The 14,508-nt window shown below is 36.3% G+C and overlaps 2 protein-coding genes across 2 annotated transcripts in view; both read right to left on the bottom strand.

Moving 5' to 3' along the window:
* Window positions 1-172, bottom strand: part of car15 (carbonic anhydrase 15) — a 14,598-nt gene extending 14,426 nt beyond the window's left edge. Inside the window, exon 1 of the mRNA XM_056467236.1 lies at window positions 1-172. This exon is cut by the window's left edge and continues 42 nt beyond it. Coding sequence (XP_056323211.1) covers window positions 1-19 — 19 coding nt within the window. The 5' untranslated portion in view covers window positions 20-172.
* Window positions 173-13,071: 12,899 nt separating this feature from the next.
* dgcr2 (DiGeorge syndrome critical region gene 2) overlaps window positions 13,072-14,508 on the bottom strand; it is a 41,329-nt gene continuing 39,892 nt past the window's right edge. Inside the window, exon 11 of the mRNA XM_056467536.1 lies at window positions 13,072-13,718. Within this exon, the coding sequence (XP_056323511.1) occupies window positions 13,492-13,718 (227 nt within the window). The 3' untranslated portion in view covers window positions 13,072-13,491. The remainder of the gene's footprint in view (window positions 13,719-14,508) is intronic.

Raw genomic sequence — 14,508 nt, forward strand, 5'->3', positions numbered from 1 at the left:
TCAGTATCATCATCACCATCAATAAAGGGGTTCCCGCCGCTCCTGGACCCCAAATAATCCAAAACGTAATGATGTGCTGGGTTTAAATAGAGATGGAGGTAGGATGTCAGGGGTTTTTTTTTTTTTCTTCCTCTGACTGTGCTCATTTGAGCGTGTCGCTGCCGCTGCGCTCGTCCACAGACTCACACAAATAACAGTTGTTGAAGGAGGAACCGGAGAAATGAGCACTGAGAGCATCTGCAATCAGGAGAACAGAGAGAGAGGACACAGAGAGAGTGACTTACAGAGATTAAACACAGTGGAGACATTATAGATCAATCGATACGTCAGTCAATCAGTAATTAAAATCATTATTCAAAACATTTACATTTACGGTTTTGTCCAAAGTGACTTATAATTGAGGAGGCATTCAGCAATTCAACAAAAAGAGGCAATACACACAAGTGCTGATTATACAGAGGAACGTGTTTGTGCTCAGAGAATAAGTGCCAGGGTAAGGAGGGGAGAGTGTTTTACGCACACTTCATGAATGCACAATGTTGTATTTTATTATTGTTTTACAACCCAGGCTCATTCTGAAAACGTACCGCTATATAAATTTCTGGAGAGCGCTAAATACGTCCCATGAGGAACATTTTTCTGCAGTTTTTGTTTTCCCAAATCCACCAGAAGCCGCTGTGTACACTTTTTCAGATCTCAAATTTGTGCCATTAGCCCCTGCTGTTCTCCCATATATCCACCAGAGGGCGTAACAGACCGACTGACTGACTGATCCACTGGCCCACCCTCCTCCTTCCCTAAACCCAACCAATAGTTTTATTAAAGCAATCCAGAAAAACAAAAGCCCTCGGCTGATTTTTACCACATTTTCAGATGTTACCACATTCTCACCCTGTTATTTACTTGTTTATTTTATTTTTTGGCTTCTTTTTTTTTTCTTACCTGCTTTCTGGAACCGTTCTTCGGCAGACTCGAACACCGTCGTCGTGGTCAATTGCACTCCAAGTCTCAAATCCGCAGCCCATTCAAATCAGTTTTAAACCACTGGACTCAATTTTAACAATCTAGGCACAGAGTCTGAAGCTCATCGTGCAAAAGCATTAAGAGTGTGTCTGAATCCACTTTTGCTAATTTAAGGACAGAAAAATACAGCTTGCGCCCTGGCACATGGTCTAACAGGGTTGTGCTTATTCTCTTAATGAGTTCTGGGTGTGTTTTGAGCATAACCTGCATTAAACACAATCTCATCTCTCATTCCCTTTAAGAGTCAGTTGCATCGCACCATGGTGCATTTGCTATTTACATGGCGGACTTTGTAAGTGTAAAAACTGAACGCTTCACTAGCGGGAAAACAGAGCATCTGCAGCGCGAGGATAAAGAACGAGCCTCCTCCATTCAACCTCTTTACTTTACTTTTACTCTTTACTTTACTCCTTTACTTTGGTGGAGTAAGGAAATGGTAGAAACTCACTCCACTGAAGACTCCATCAGCCTACATATTTAATTTCTTAAAGTGTTTCTTACTTTCTTAAGTTTCTTAAGTTTCAAACTATTTCTAAATTCAGTAATTAATAATGAAGTGTAAAGTGTGGAGAGTTATATCCAAACACACGTCATGTTCTTATGCCCCATATGGTGATGCAGACGTCTCCAAAACCCGACAGATAGACAAATCTAAACTAGTTTGTATTAAAACAAATATAAATATGCAGATAATAAATACTAGTAATATTAATATACAGATGCAGATTGTCATGAATAAACTGAAAAAGCCTATACCCCCCCCCCCCCCCCCCCCCCCCCCCCCCCCCCCCCCCCCCCCCCCCCCCCCCCCCCCCCCCCCCCCCCCGATCTGAAGAAGGCATGGAGGCAGGGGTTTTTCATTCATTCAATTTCTTTTCGGCTTAGTCCCTTTTATTAATCTGGGGGTTGCCACAGCGGAATGAACCGCCAAATTATCCAGCATATGTTTTACGCAGCGGATGCTCTTCCAGCTGCAACCCATCTCTGGGAAACATCCATACACACTCATTCACACACAAACTATGGGCAATCTAGCCTACCCAATTCACTTGTATGGCATGTCTTGGGACTATGGGGGAAACCGAAGCACCCGGAGGAAACCCACGCGAACACAGGGAGAACATGCAAACTCCACACAGAAACGCCAACTGACCAGGCCGAGGCTCAAACCAGCGACCTTCTAGCACCACCTACTGCGCCACCACATCACCACAGTTGTTTTTATGTAGTAAATAATCATTTTTGTAACATTTTAATCCTTTATTTTTCCATCTGTAAAGATATTTGTGTGTTGCTGTTCATCCTGTGTGTATTAAGCAATGTGTACGTGTTTGGACCCGGATAGCCACATAACTACACTGGACTTTAGAGCAGCTTTCAATTGGTCAATGGTGCTGTCTATTTTAGTTCTTCAAAATAGCAACGCACCAACACACCTCCTTTATAGACCGGCACACTTATGAGTCCACAAAGTGGTGCAAATGGATTTGCTATTTAAACAACGTGGTGAAAAACTGGAAAATAAGGGTTGCGCTGGTCTGAAAATAGCAACAAAACGCACCAAGCACGTCTTACGCCTTATTGCGCCGGGTGTATAGGGCCCGTTTGTTCAAAACAAATCTTTAAATACAAACCTTTGTGTATAAAAGAAGATATTTGGAAAAATGCTGGCACCCATTAACTTCCATAGTACTTTTTTATCCTATAAAAGTCAATGGATGCAACCAGCATTCTTCAAAATATCTTCTTTTGTGTCCAATAGAAGAAAGAAACTCCTAACTGCCTTTAAATAGTCTAAACACTCGCCGCTGTATATACCATACAGATCTTATACAACACGTCACACATTTGTGCAACAGTCAATCCTTTATTTGTGAATGTCAGACCTCTGTCACCGATGTCTAATCTCTGCTGACCGGGACTCCCGGAGGGTCCGAGGATCGGCTTTTACTTGGGGGTCACTGAGTGCGTCTTTACATCTGGGATCCCCCTTTTTTGGCTCACGAGACATTTAAGAGCGATGGATTTCCAGGACGGACAGAGAAGTGAATGAACAGCCATTCAATCGTTCAAAAGAGTCATTCTGGATTAGAGTCGTCCCACGCTCAAGAGAATCAAATAACGGTTATGAGATCTTAAAGGGGGAACTAATAGGCAAAAATCACGATCATACAGGGTTTAAACACAGCTGTGTGGCAGCAGAGTGTGAATATAACCTGGCTCTAATGGTAAACATTTGTGTAAAAGTGTTTTGTTTATAATTAGACTCGACAAAAACATTCTGCAGAAACACTTTGATTTGTCGTTCTCCAGGGCTGTTTCGCAATACCAAGTACGCAAAGTTCGGACTTGCGTCTTTGGAAGTTTGGAAGAAAAACGAACTGAGGAAGCGAGGACACAAGTCGGGCACTTGTCAAATGGAACGCCACTCTGTTGAAATAGTTGGGTTAACATATCCCAACAAATAACCCAACTATAGGTTATCTCACGAGAAAACGTAAGTATTTTACGTTTTGACAGTTTAGTGGCGAATTCATACGAATTCGTACGAGTTCAGTCGTACGAAATTGTACGATTTTAAAAAGGAGGCGTGGCACCTAACCCCGCCCATAAACCCAACCGTCATTGGAGGATGAGCAAATCGTACTATATTGTACGAATTCGTACGAATTAGCCACTAAATCAAAAAGTTACGAATTGCCGTGAGATTGTGTTAGACTTTCCCAACTATGGATTATTTTAACCCAGTGTATTGGGTTATATAATTTAACCCAATGCATTGGGTTATTTTGATTAAATATAATTTCTTCCATTCTGGTATTACTATTGCCACTATTACTAGTACTACTATGATTTTTTTTTATAATTATGACTGTGTAAATTAATAACATACAGTATTCAAAAATATTGAAAATGATTTCATAAATATTTAGTTTGAGAAACTGAACAGGTATAGACAGGTATAAACTGAGCAAGCAGAAAATCATGTGTTGATGGAGCAGAATATGGAGCTCTGTGTGCTGTAGAGACTGTCCAGCAGCTGCAGCAGGCTTCACTCAGTGTCCACAATATACAATACATTTTAACCACATCCAAATGCTTACAAAAGATGGGCTTGGATGGTGAAACGGATATAAAAACACGACACGGAGAGGTAATTTGATAAAAAAACTATATTATTATAGCTTAAATAAACTTTATAATGCAAAACTAACATTACGCATGCATATTAATACAGCTGTTCTGTGTCAGTTAAATCAGTTGACTGTTGAAATTTAAATTTTTAACCCAACTGGTAGAGTTATTAAATAAATAACCAAATAAAGGTTACAAAATAACCCAACAAAACACCAAATATTTAACTCAACTAGTTGAGTTATTAATAAATAACCTAATAAAGGTTAGATATAACCTAACAAAGCTCCAAATATGTTTAACTCAACCACTGGGTTAAATAAATACTCAACGTTTTTAGAGTGCAGTGTACTTTCTAACGCCACTCACCTCACCATGGATTCATCAGTTTCACTGTACATTAAAAATAAAATGATTTAATTATATAAAGCACGGCCTCATAATTAATATTATATTAATATTATAAATCTATATTTTCTATTTAAGAAAATGTAAACATCAATCACTATTAATGCGAAGTGAACTGGGTTATTGTACACAGACTCGTGTCTTTGATTATCAGATTTAATAAACTACAATGGACAATATACAAGTATAAAGTACAAGACGTGCACAATAAGAAATAAAGATAACGTTAGGCAATTGGTAAACAAAGACTAGCAGTGTACAACAGGGTAACATAATTAAAGACGATTATAAAACGTAACAAAATAACACTGACACAATACACCTGATAACAAATAATAGATTTATAAGAGCAAAAACTGTCTGTTAGATATGCAAAAATGTATTAAACATCGTGTTTTAACTATAATGGACAGATACAATCCAGCGGTACATCCGTGATGGACTGACCGATGTAAAGCTGCAACAGAAAGTGAGGGGGGAAAAAATAAACGGGGGCTAATAATTCTGACTTCAACTGTGTGTGTGTGTGTGTGTGTGTGTGTGTGTATGTATATGTATATGTATATATATGTATATATATGTATATATATGTATATATATATATATATATATATATATATATATATATATATATATATATATATATATATACATGCATACATATAACAGTTGTAAATACTGTAACAACATAGCCTAGTACACTTTATTGTTCAAAAACACTAGTAATCACTATAGTTTTTTTCCCATGTACTGATACAAGACTGAATTTCACAGCTTTCAAGAGAGAAAGAACTGCAATACCACAACGAATTGCAAATGTAAAAATAATTAATGCCAAATATAAACTAGTTGCTGGTTGTATTTAAATGAACAATATATTTCAATTCAAGTGCAAAATATACAGTCAAAGTCAGAATTATTAGCCCCTCGTTTATTTTTCCCCCCAATTTCTGTTTAATGGAGAGATTTCTTCGACACATTTCTAATCATAATAGTTTTAATAACTCATCTATAATAACTCATTTATTTTATCTTTGCCATGATGACAGTAAATAATATTTGACTAGATATTCTTCAAGACACTTCTATACAGCTTAAAGTGACATTTAAAGGCTTAACTAGGTTAATTAGGTTAACTAGGCAGGTTAGGGTAATTAGGCAAGTTTTATTATTGTATAATGATGTTTGTTCTGTGGATTATCGAAAAAAAAAATAGCTTAAGGGGGCTAATAATATTGACCTAAAAATGGTTCATAAAAAATTAAAAACTGCTTTTATTCCAGCTGAATTAAAACAAATAAAACTTTCTCCAGAAGAAAAAATATTATCAGACATGCTGTGAAAATTTCCTGAATCTGTTAAACATCATTTGGGAAATATAAAAAAAAAAGAAAAAAAAAAAGAAAAAAAAATCAAAGGGAGGGAGGGGGGGTTGGGGGGCGAATAATTCTGACTTGAACTGAATATATTTACATATGTTGGGAGCTTGGAAAACTTTCAATCATGTCATTCACAAAGCTAATCATCTCTCTTATCGCTTTGCTTTCTGCGACTCTGATTGGTGGAATGTTCTGTAGAGCATCATGGGTAATGTAGTTTTTCTACACACATTCTACTATTAAACATTTTCATAATGATGAGATTTAGGTGGCTTCAACAAAAGCATCTACAATAAAATTAACTAGCTCACACTAACTAACTGCTGTGGCTTTAAAGGTTTATCAGTAATTGGTATTTACAAATAAAAAAAAAAAGGAAAAAAAAAAAGAAAAGGCGTTTTGGCGGCATGGTGGTTAGCTCTGTCACCTCCCAGCAAGAAGGTTGCTGGTTTGAGTCCTAGCTGGGTCAGTTAGTATTTCTGTGAGGAGTTTGCATGTTCTCCTCGTGTTGGCATGGGTTTTCTTCGTAGCATGCAAATTGAATAAACTAAATTGGCCGTAGTGTATGTGTGTGCATGCTAGTGTGTACGGGTGTTTCCAAGTACTGGGTTGCACCTGAAAGGATAAGTTGTGGCTGGATAAGTTGGTGGTTCATTCCTCTGTGACACCCCTGGTGTTTTGTGCATTTGGTTTCACAAATGTGTTCTCAATTATACATTTAATAATTTTACCATCACATAAAATATGAATAATACATACAAAATTAACAATAACATTGTCAGATCAGTAGGATAAGACATCTGTATGATAAAAGATGTATGATATAATGTTATTATATAATATATAATATTTCACAGTTGCTAAATTCACTCATTCATTTTCATTTCAGCTAACTCCCTTTATTAATCAGGAGTCATCACAGTGGAATGAACCACCAATTTATCCAGCATATGGTCCCAGCAACTCCTCAATGGGAAACACCCATACACTATCATTCACACACACACACTATGGACTATGGATAGCTTACCCAATTCCCCTTTACCACATGTCTGTGGGGACTGCGGAGGAAACCCACGTCAACACAGGGAGAACATGCAAACTCCACACAGAAATGCCAAATGACGCAGTAGATTCTCGAACCAGCGACCTTCTTGCTGTGAGGCGACAGTGCTACCCACTGCACCACCCCAGTTGCTAAATTAAAAAATAAATATTTATCATATCAACCCTGACTTAAACCCAATTGAGCATCTCAAGAGAGACCTAAAATGGCTGTTCACCAACATTTACCATCCAACCTGACAGAATAAGGAGTGGCTTCACAACAACTTTGAGGATTGTTCTTGAATGGCCCAGCCAGAGCCCTGACCTAAAACCAATTGAGCATCTCAATCATCTCATCCTTTCTCATATCCATGAAAGCCATCTAAAGGTTTCTCTTATACAAACTTACTCTGCGACAAACATAATGATCATTTAACATTAAATATGATTTAATAAAATGAGTTCACTTACCTTTCCGACAAAACAGACCCAAACGCTGACCTTCATTTGTACAATTTATTTGGCATTTGATTAGATGTACATCTACTTCAGAAAAAAGAAAAACAAAAGCCCTCTGACGAACAAAGCAGTACATGACATACAAAAATCATCAAGAATCGACAAATTCACCAACTGTTGCATTCTACACAAAACAATTCATGATGCTTTTGATTTCTCCTCGTTGCACCATAAAGTCTATCTAGAGTTGTCTACATTTTTTTCATTATTATAATTATTAAAAAACAAACGTCTGCAAATGAGAGCTGGGAAGAGAGGATTGGGATGTACCGGTGTATCAAAGCTCAGTCTGTAAGCATAGCAGAAATGAAGAAACATCAGCAGAAGAGAAGAGAGTCCCTCTCTGCATGCGCAAGAAGAGTAAAACATGCAACCGCGCATCTGCAAAACATTCATGCCAACTTTTACAGTTCACACACACACACACACACACACACACATCACCAAAAAAATAAAGCAAACAGACGTTCACAGGATTGTCTGTGCCGATGAAACCCTGGAATTAAATGCAAAAACAAAGACTGTACAGTGAAGGAACATTGACCTGGATGATGGAAAACTGGTGATTGTTTCGGTGCTGGTGATGGAAACTGGGATCTGTTTTTTTTTTTTTTTTTAAATAGTCTTTGCATTATTTTTTTTAAAGCACAACACTAACACTAGAGGCTTATGTTGTGCAAAAACATCCTTCATATGAAATGCCTGATTGTCATTTGTTTTGGGCTTTTTGTTGCATTTCCAGTTAGGAAAAAGAAATGTGCATATGCTACAAAAGTCTGAATAATAACAACGACTTCATATAAGAGTGTTCATTTCAGCGACCTTGAGTTCATAACTTAGATTTTCCATTAAACATATATTTCATTCATTTGAAATAAGCTGTCCAAATGGAAAAATAAGTAGTCTGTGAATTGAAAATTGACTAAAACTAAAGAAAAACAAAGTATCTTGCTTTAACGTACATTTATGCACTTGCGTGTGCAAATACACACTCCCATTGAGTTTGCGTCAAGTAACAAATGCTTTACATGTTAGTGATTTACATCAAAAAGACATTTGACTTGTTGTAGGAGCGGACAGTGAAAAACACACACGCACGCACGCACACACACACACACACACACACAAATCCAAAAATCCAGACCTCAACATGAAATATGAATTTCAAATAGCATGATGTGCTTGAGCACACTGTTTGAGATCAGTTTGACAGACAAAAATTAGCTTTGTGAAACGTTTACATTCAAAACACACACGAAAATGTATAGTACTGGTGGAGTTTTTGGATGAATCTTATTTCAATTTCTAAAACAAAATAAAATTATTACCAGAATGAAAACAATAATTCATTACCGTAATGCTAAAAAAAACTAGCAGAATGAAAACAATAATTCATTACCGCAATGCTAAAAAAACTAGCAGAATGAAAACAATAATTCATTACCGCAATGCTAAAAAAACTAGCAGAATGAAAACAATAATTTATTACCGCAATGCTAAAAAAACTACCAGAATGAAAACAATAATTCATTACCGTAATGCTAAAAAAAACTAGCAGAATGAAAACAATAATTCATTACCGCAATGCTAAAAAAACTAGCAGAATGAAAACAATAATTCATTACCGCAATGCTAAAAAAACTAGCAGAATGAAAACAATAATTCATTACCGCAATGCTAAAAAAACTAGCAGAATGAAAACAATAATTCATTACCGCAATGCTAAAAAAACTACCAGAATGAAAACAATAATTCATTACCGTAATGCTAAAAAAAACTAGCAGAATGAAAACAATAATTCATTACCGTAATGCTAAAAAAACTAGCAGAATGAAAACAATAATTCATTACCGCAATGCTAAAAAAACTAGCAGAATGAAAACAATAATTCATTACCGCAATGCTAAAAAAACTAGCAGAATGAAAACAATAATTCATTACCGCAATGCTAAAAAAACTAGCAGAATGAAAACAATAATTCATTACCGTAATGCTAAAAAAACTAGCAGAATGAAAACAACAATTCATTACCGTAATGCTAAAAAAAAAACTAGCAGAATGAAAACAATAATTCATTACTGCAATGCTAAAAAAACTAGCAGAATGAAAACAATAATTCATTACCGTAATGCTAAAAAAACTAGCAGAATGAAAACAATAATTCATTACCGTAATGCTAAAAAAACTAGCAGAATGAAAACAATAATTCATTACCGTAATGCTAAAAAAACTAGCAGAATGAAAACAATAGTTCATTACTGCAATGCTAAAAAAACTAGCAGAATGAAAACAATAATTCATTACCGCAATGCTAAAAAAAACTAGCAGAATGAAAACAATAATTCATTACCGTAATGCTAAAAAAACTAGCAGAATGAAAACAATAATTCATTACCGTAATGCTAAAAAAACTAGCAGAATGAAAACAATAATTCATTACCGCAATGCTAAAAAAACTAGCAGAATGAAAACAATAATTCATTACCGTAATGCTAAAAAAACTAGCAGAATGAAAACAATAATTCATTACCGTAATGCTAAAAAAACTAGCAGAATGAAAACAATAATTCATTACCGTAATGCTAAAAAAACTAGCAGAATGAAAACAATAGTTCATTACTGCAATGCTAAAAAAACTAGCAGAATGAAAACAATAATTCATTACCGCAATGCTAAAAAAAACTAGCAGAATGAAAACAATAATTCATTACCGTAATGCTTAAAAAACTAGCAGAATGAAAACAACAATTCATTACCGCAATGCAAAAAAATAAAAATAAAAAAATTACTACAAGACTAAAAAGAGTGTATTGCTGTAAAACAAAAAAACTAAATAAATCTCTACCAGAATTTTATTACTGCAAAACAAAACAAAAACACTACCAGAATGAAAACAAGTCATTACCGTAATGAAAAAACACTACCAGAATGAACAAGTCATTATCGTAATGAAAAAAAAAAAACACTACCAGAATGAAAAGTCATTATCGTAATGAAAAAAAAAAACACTACCAGAATGAAAAGTCATTATCGTAATGAAAAAAAAAACACTACCAGAATGAAAAGTCATTACCGTAATGAAAAAACACTACCAGAATGAAAAGTCATTACCGTAATGAAAAAACACTACCAGAATGAAAACAAGTCATTACCATAATGAAAAAACACTACCAGAATGAAAACAAGTCATTACCGTAATGAAAAAACACTACCAGAATGAAAACAAGTCATTACCGTAATGAAAAAAACACTACCAGAATGAAAACAAGTCATTACCGTAATGAAAAAAACACTACCAGAATGAAAACAAAGTCATTACCGTAATGAAAAAACACTACCAGAATGAAAACAAGTCATTACCGTAATGAAAAAACACTACCAGAATGAAAACAAAGTCATTACCGTAATGAAAAAAACACTACCAGAATGAAAACAAGTCATTACCGTAAGGAAAAAACACTACCAGAATGAAAACAAGTCATTACCGTAATGAAAAAAACACTACCAGAATGAAAAGTCATTACCGTAATGAAAAAAAAAACACAACCAGAATGAAAACAAGTCATTACAGTAATGAAAAAAACACTACCAGAATGAAAACAAAGTCATTACCGTAAGAAAAAAACACTACCAGAATGAAAACAAAGTCATTACCGTAATGAAAAAAAAAACACTACCAGAATGGACAACAAGTCATTACCGTAATGAAAAAAACACTACCAGAATGAAAACAAGTCATTACCGTAATGACAGTACACTACCAGAATGAAAACAAGTCATTACCGTAATGAAAAAAAAATACACTACCAGAATGAAAAGTCATTACCGTAATGAAAAAAACACTACCAGAATGAAAACAAGTCATTACCGTAAGAAAAAAACACTACCAGAATGAAAACAAAGTCATTACCGTAATGAAAAAAAAAACACTACCAGAATGGACAACAAGTCATTACCGTAATGAAAAAAACACTACCAGAATGAAAACAAGTCATTACCGTAATGACAGTACACTACCAGAATGAAAACAAGTCATTACCGTAATGAAAAAAAAATACACTACCAGAATGAAAAGTCATTGCCGTAATGAAAAAAAAACACTACCAGAATGAAAACAAGTCATTACCGTAATGAAAAAAAACACTACCAGAATGAACAACAAGTCATTACTGTAATGAAAAAAACACTACCAGAATGAAAACAAGTCATTACCGTAATGACAGTACACTACCAGAAAGTGACAATAAGTCATTACCGTAATGAAAAAACACTACCAGAATGAACAACAAGTCATTACAGTAATGAATAAACACTAGCTGATTTAAATCAATCAGCCATTGCAGTAATGCTTAAAAATAAAATAAATCCTAACATTAAACGTACTAAAAAATCAACCTTGTTTAAAAAATAATTAAAATGAACATTGTTAAATTGAATACAGTATAACAAATATCAGCATGACATATGCCTACAAATATACAGTATAATGTTTAACAGATGTTGTTTCTTTTAGCACTACGGTAATGAAAATGTAGTTTCTTTGAAACACCATGAGCCATTTAAAAAAACAAAACATCTCATAAGAAGAACTCAACATAGACACAAAATGATATTTTAAGGGACAGTTCACCCTAAAAAAAATAATATTTACGCACAATCAAGTGATTCTTAACTTATAAGAATTTCTTTCTTCTGTTGAACACAAATCAAGATATTTTGAAAAATGTTGGAAAAAAGCAGCCACGGATATCTATAGTAGGAACAAAAAAATTCTATGGAAGTCAGTGGCTGCATTTTCCCCCACATTCATTCATTAATTCTCCTTCGGTTTAGTTTCTATTTCACTGGTCACCACAGTGGTATGAACCACCAACTATTCCATCATATGTTTTACGCAGTGGATACCCTTCCAGCCGCAACCCAGTACTGGGAAACACCAATACACAATCATTCTCACACGCACTCATACACTACGGCCAATTTAGTTTTTTTTTTTTATTCATCTTTAGCGCATGTGTTTGGACTGTGGGGGAAACCGGAGTACCCAGAGGAAACCCACACCAACACGGACAGAACATGCAAACTCCACACAAAAATGCCAAATGGCTTGGACTCGAACCAGTGACCTTCTTGCTCTGAGGCGACAGAGCCACCCCTTTTCGCCAACATTCCTCAGTATTTTTTCCTTTGTGTTTAAAAGAAGAATGAAACTCAAACAGGTTTGAAACAAGGTGGATGAGTGAATAATGACAGAATATCCAGCATTACGATAAAGAAAAAGCCACTTCTTTAGAATATGTGGCCCACTGAAGCCTAGTAAACTAAATTTGGGCTTGTTTGAGCAGGTTACATCCCAATAAACATTTTCGTATTCTTTTTGATTCAGCTTTGGGTGGAAATGAGTCATTTCTGGACCATTTTAATAAGATTCACCCTTTTAGATGCCAAACTAATCAGTAAAATGAAAAGTTAACAAAACAAATAGTGTATTGATGAAAATCTCCACAAACATCATCATCACGTCACAGCAGCCATCTCAAAACCAACTCGTACCTCAATGTAAAATATTATTATCATTTATTATTATTTTTAGAGTTTAGAGCTTGTGTTACTGACCTGACAGACAAAAAAAACAAAAAAAGGTCAAGCAGACGTCACAGAATTGCAGATTAAGAACACAGTTTTGCTCGAACCCAAACAGATCCTTCATAAAAACGCATCATCAGAAGGGTCTGTTTGGACGGAGCGCTCAAGAAAAAAAACATTGCTCGTTTTGTGCCATAAAGAGTCAGTGTGCGGGACAGGACTCCAGTGATGAGACGTCCACTTGTTTCCTTCACAAACAAACGTCTTTGCCAGTGCAAAATCACTCATCCTCAAGACTCAACCAATGGCCGACGGAAGTATTTACACGTGAAAAAGCGCAGAGTAAAAACCCCCAACGCACGTCTTCTGTTGTGAAGTCACTAGGTTTTTGGGTCTAGACCACGGTGCTGAGCGAGGGTGCGTCTGCACTGGAGCTCTGCGTGATGCTGGCCTCGGATCCGCTCGGTGTGTCCGGAGAGACGAGCATTGTGCTGCTGTCGATGGAGTCCTCGCGTTCTTCCAGCGGCGGCGGGGCAGCTAGCGGTGGCGCAGGGAAATCCCTCTGCAGAGAGTCTGAGGCGCTGCTCATGTGGCCGGATGATAGAGGAACACCTGCCCGACCTGCGCAGACAAGAGAGCATATGACACCATCTGACACCATCTATTAAAGTCTGCATGAAGTCAATATTTAGATCAGATTTTCATGATTGAAGCTAAGCACACAGCTAAAATAATGAAGGAGTGGCTTCACAACAACTCTGTGGATTGTTCATAAATGGCCCAGGCAGAGCCCTGACTTAAACACAATTGAGCATCTCAGGAAAGACCTAAAATGACTGTTCACCAACGTTTACCATCCAACCTGACAGAACTAGGAGTGGCTTCACAACAACTCTGTGTATTGTTTTTACATGGCCCAGCCAGAGGCCTGACTTAAACCCAATTGAGCATGTCTGGAGAGACCTAAAATGGCTGTTCACCAACATTTACCATCCAACCTGACAGAATAAGGAGTGGCTTCACAACAATTCTGAGGATTGTTCATGAATGGCCCAGCCATAGCCCTGACTTAAACCCAATTGAGCATCTCAAGAGAGACCTAAAATGGCTGTTCACCAACGTTTACCATCCAACCTGACAGAACAAGGAGTGGCATCACAACAACTCTGTGGATTGTTCTTGAATGGCCCAGCCATAGCCCTGACTTAAACCCAATTGAGCATCTCAGGAGAGACCTAAAATGGCTGTTCACCAAAGTTTACCATCCAACCTGACAGAACAAGGAGTGGCTTCACAACAACCCTGTGTATTGTTCTTGAATGGCCCAGCCAGAGCCCTGACTTAAACCCAATTGAGCATCTCAGTAGAGACCTAAAAACGGCTGTTCACCAACGTTTACCATCCAACCTGA

The sequence above is a fragment of the Danio aesculapii genome, chromosome 10, assembly GCF_903798145.1.
Source record: "Danio aesculapii chromosome 10, fDanAes4.1, whole genome shotgun sequence".
Lineage (NCBI taxonomy): Eukaryota > Metazoa > Chordata > Actinopteri > Cypriniformes > Danionidae > Danio > Danio aesculapii.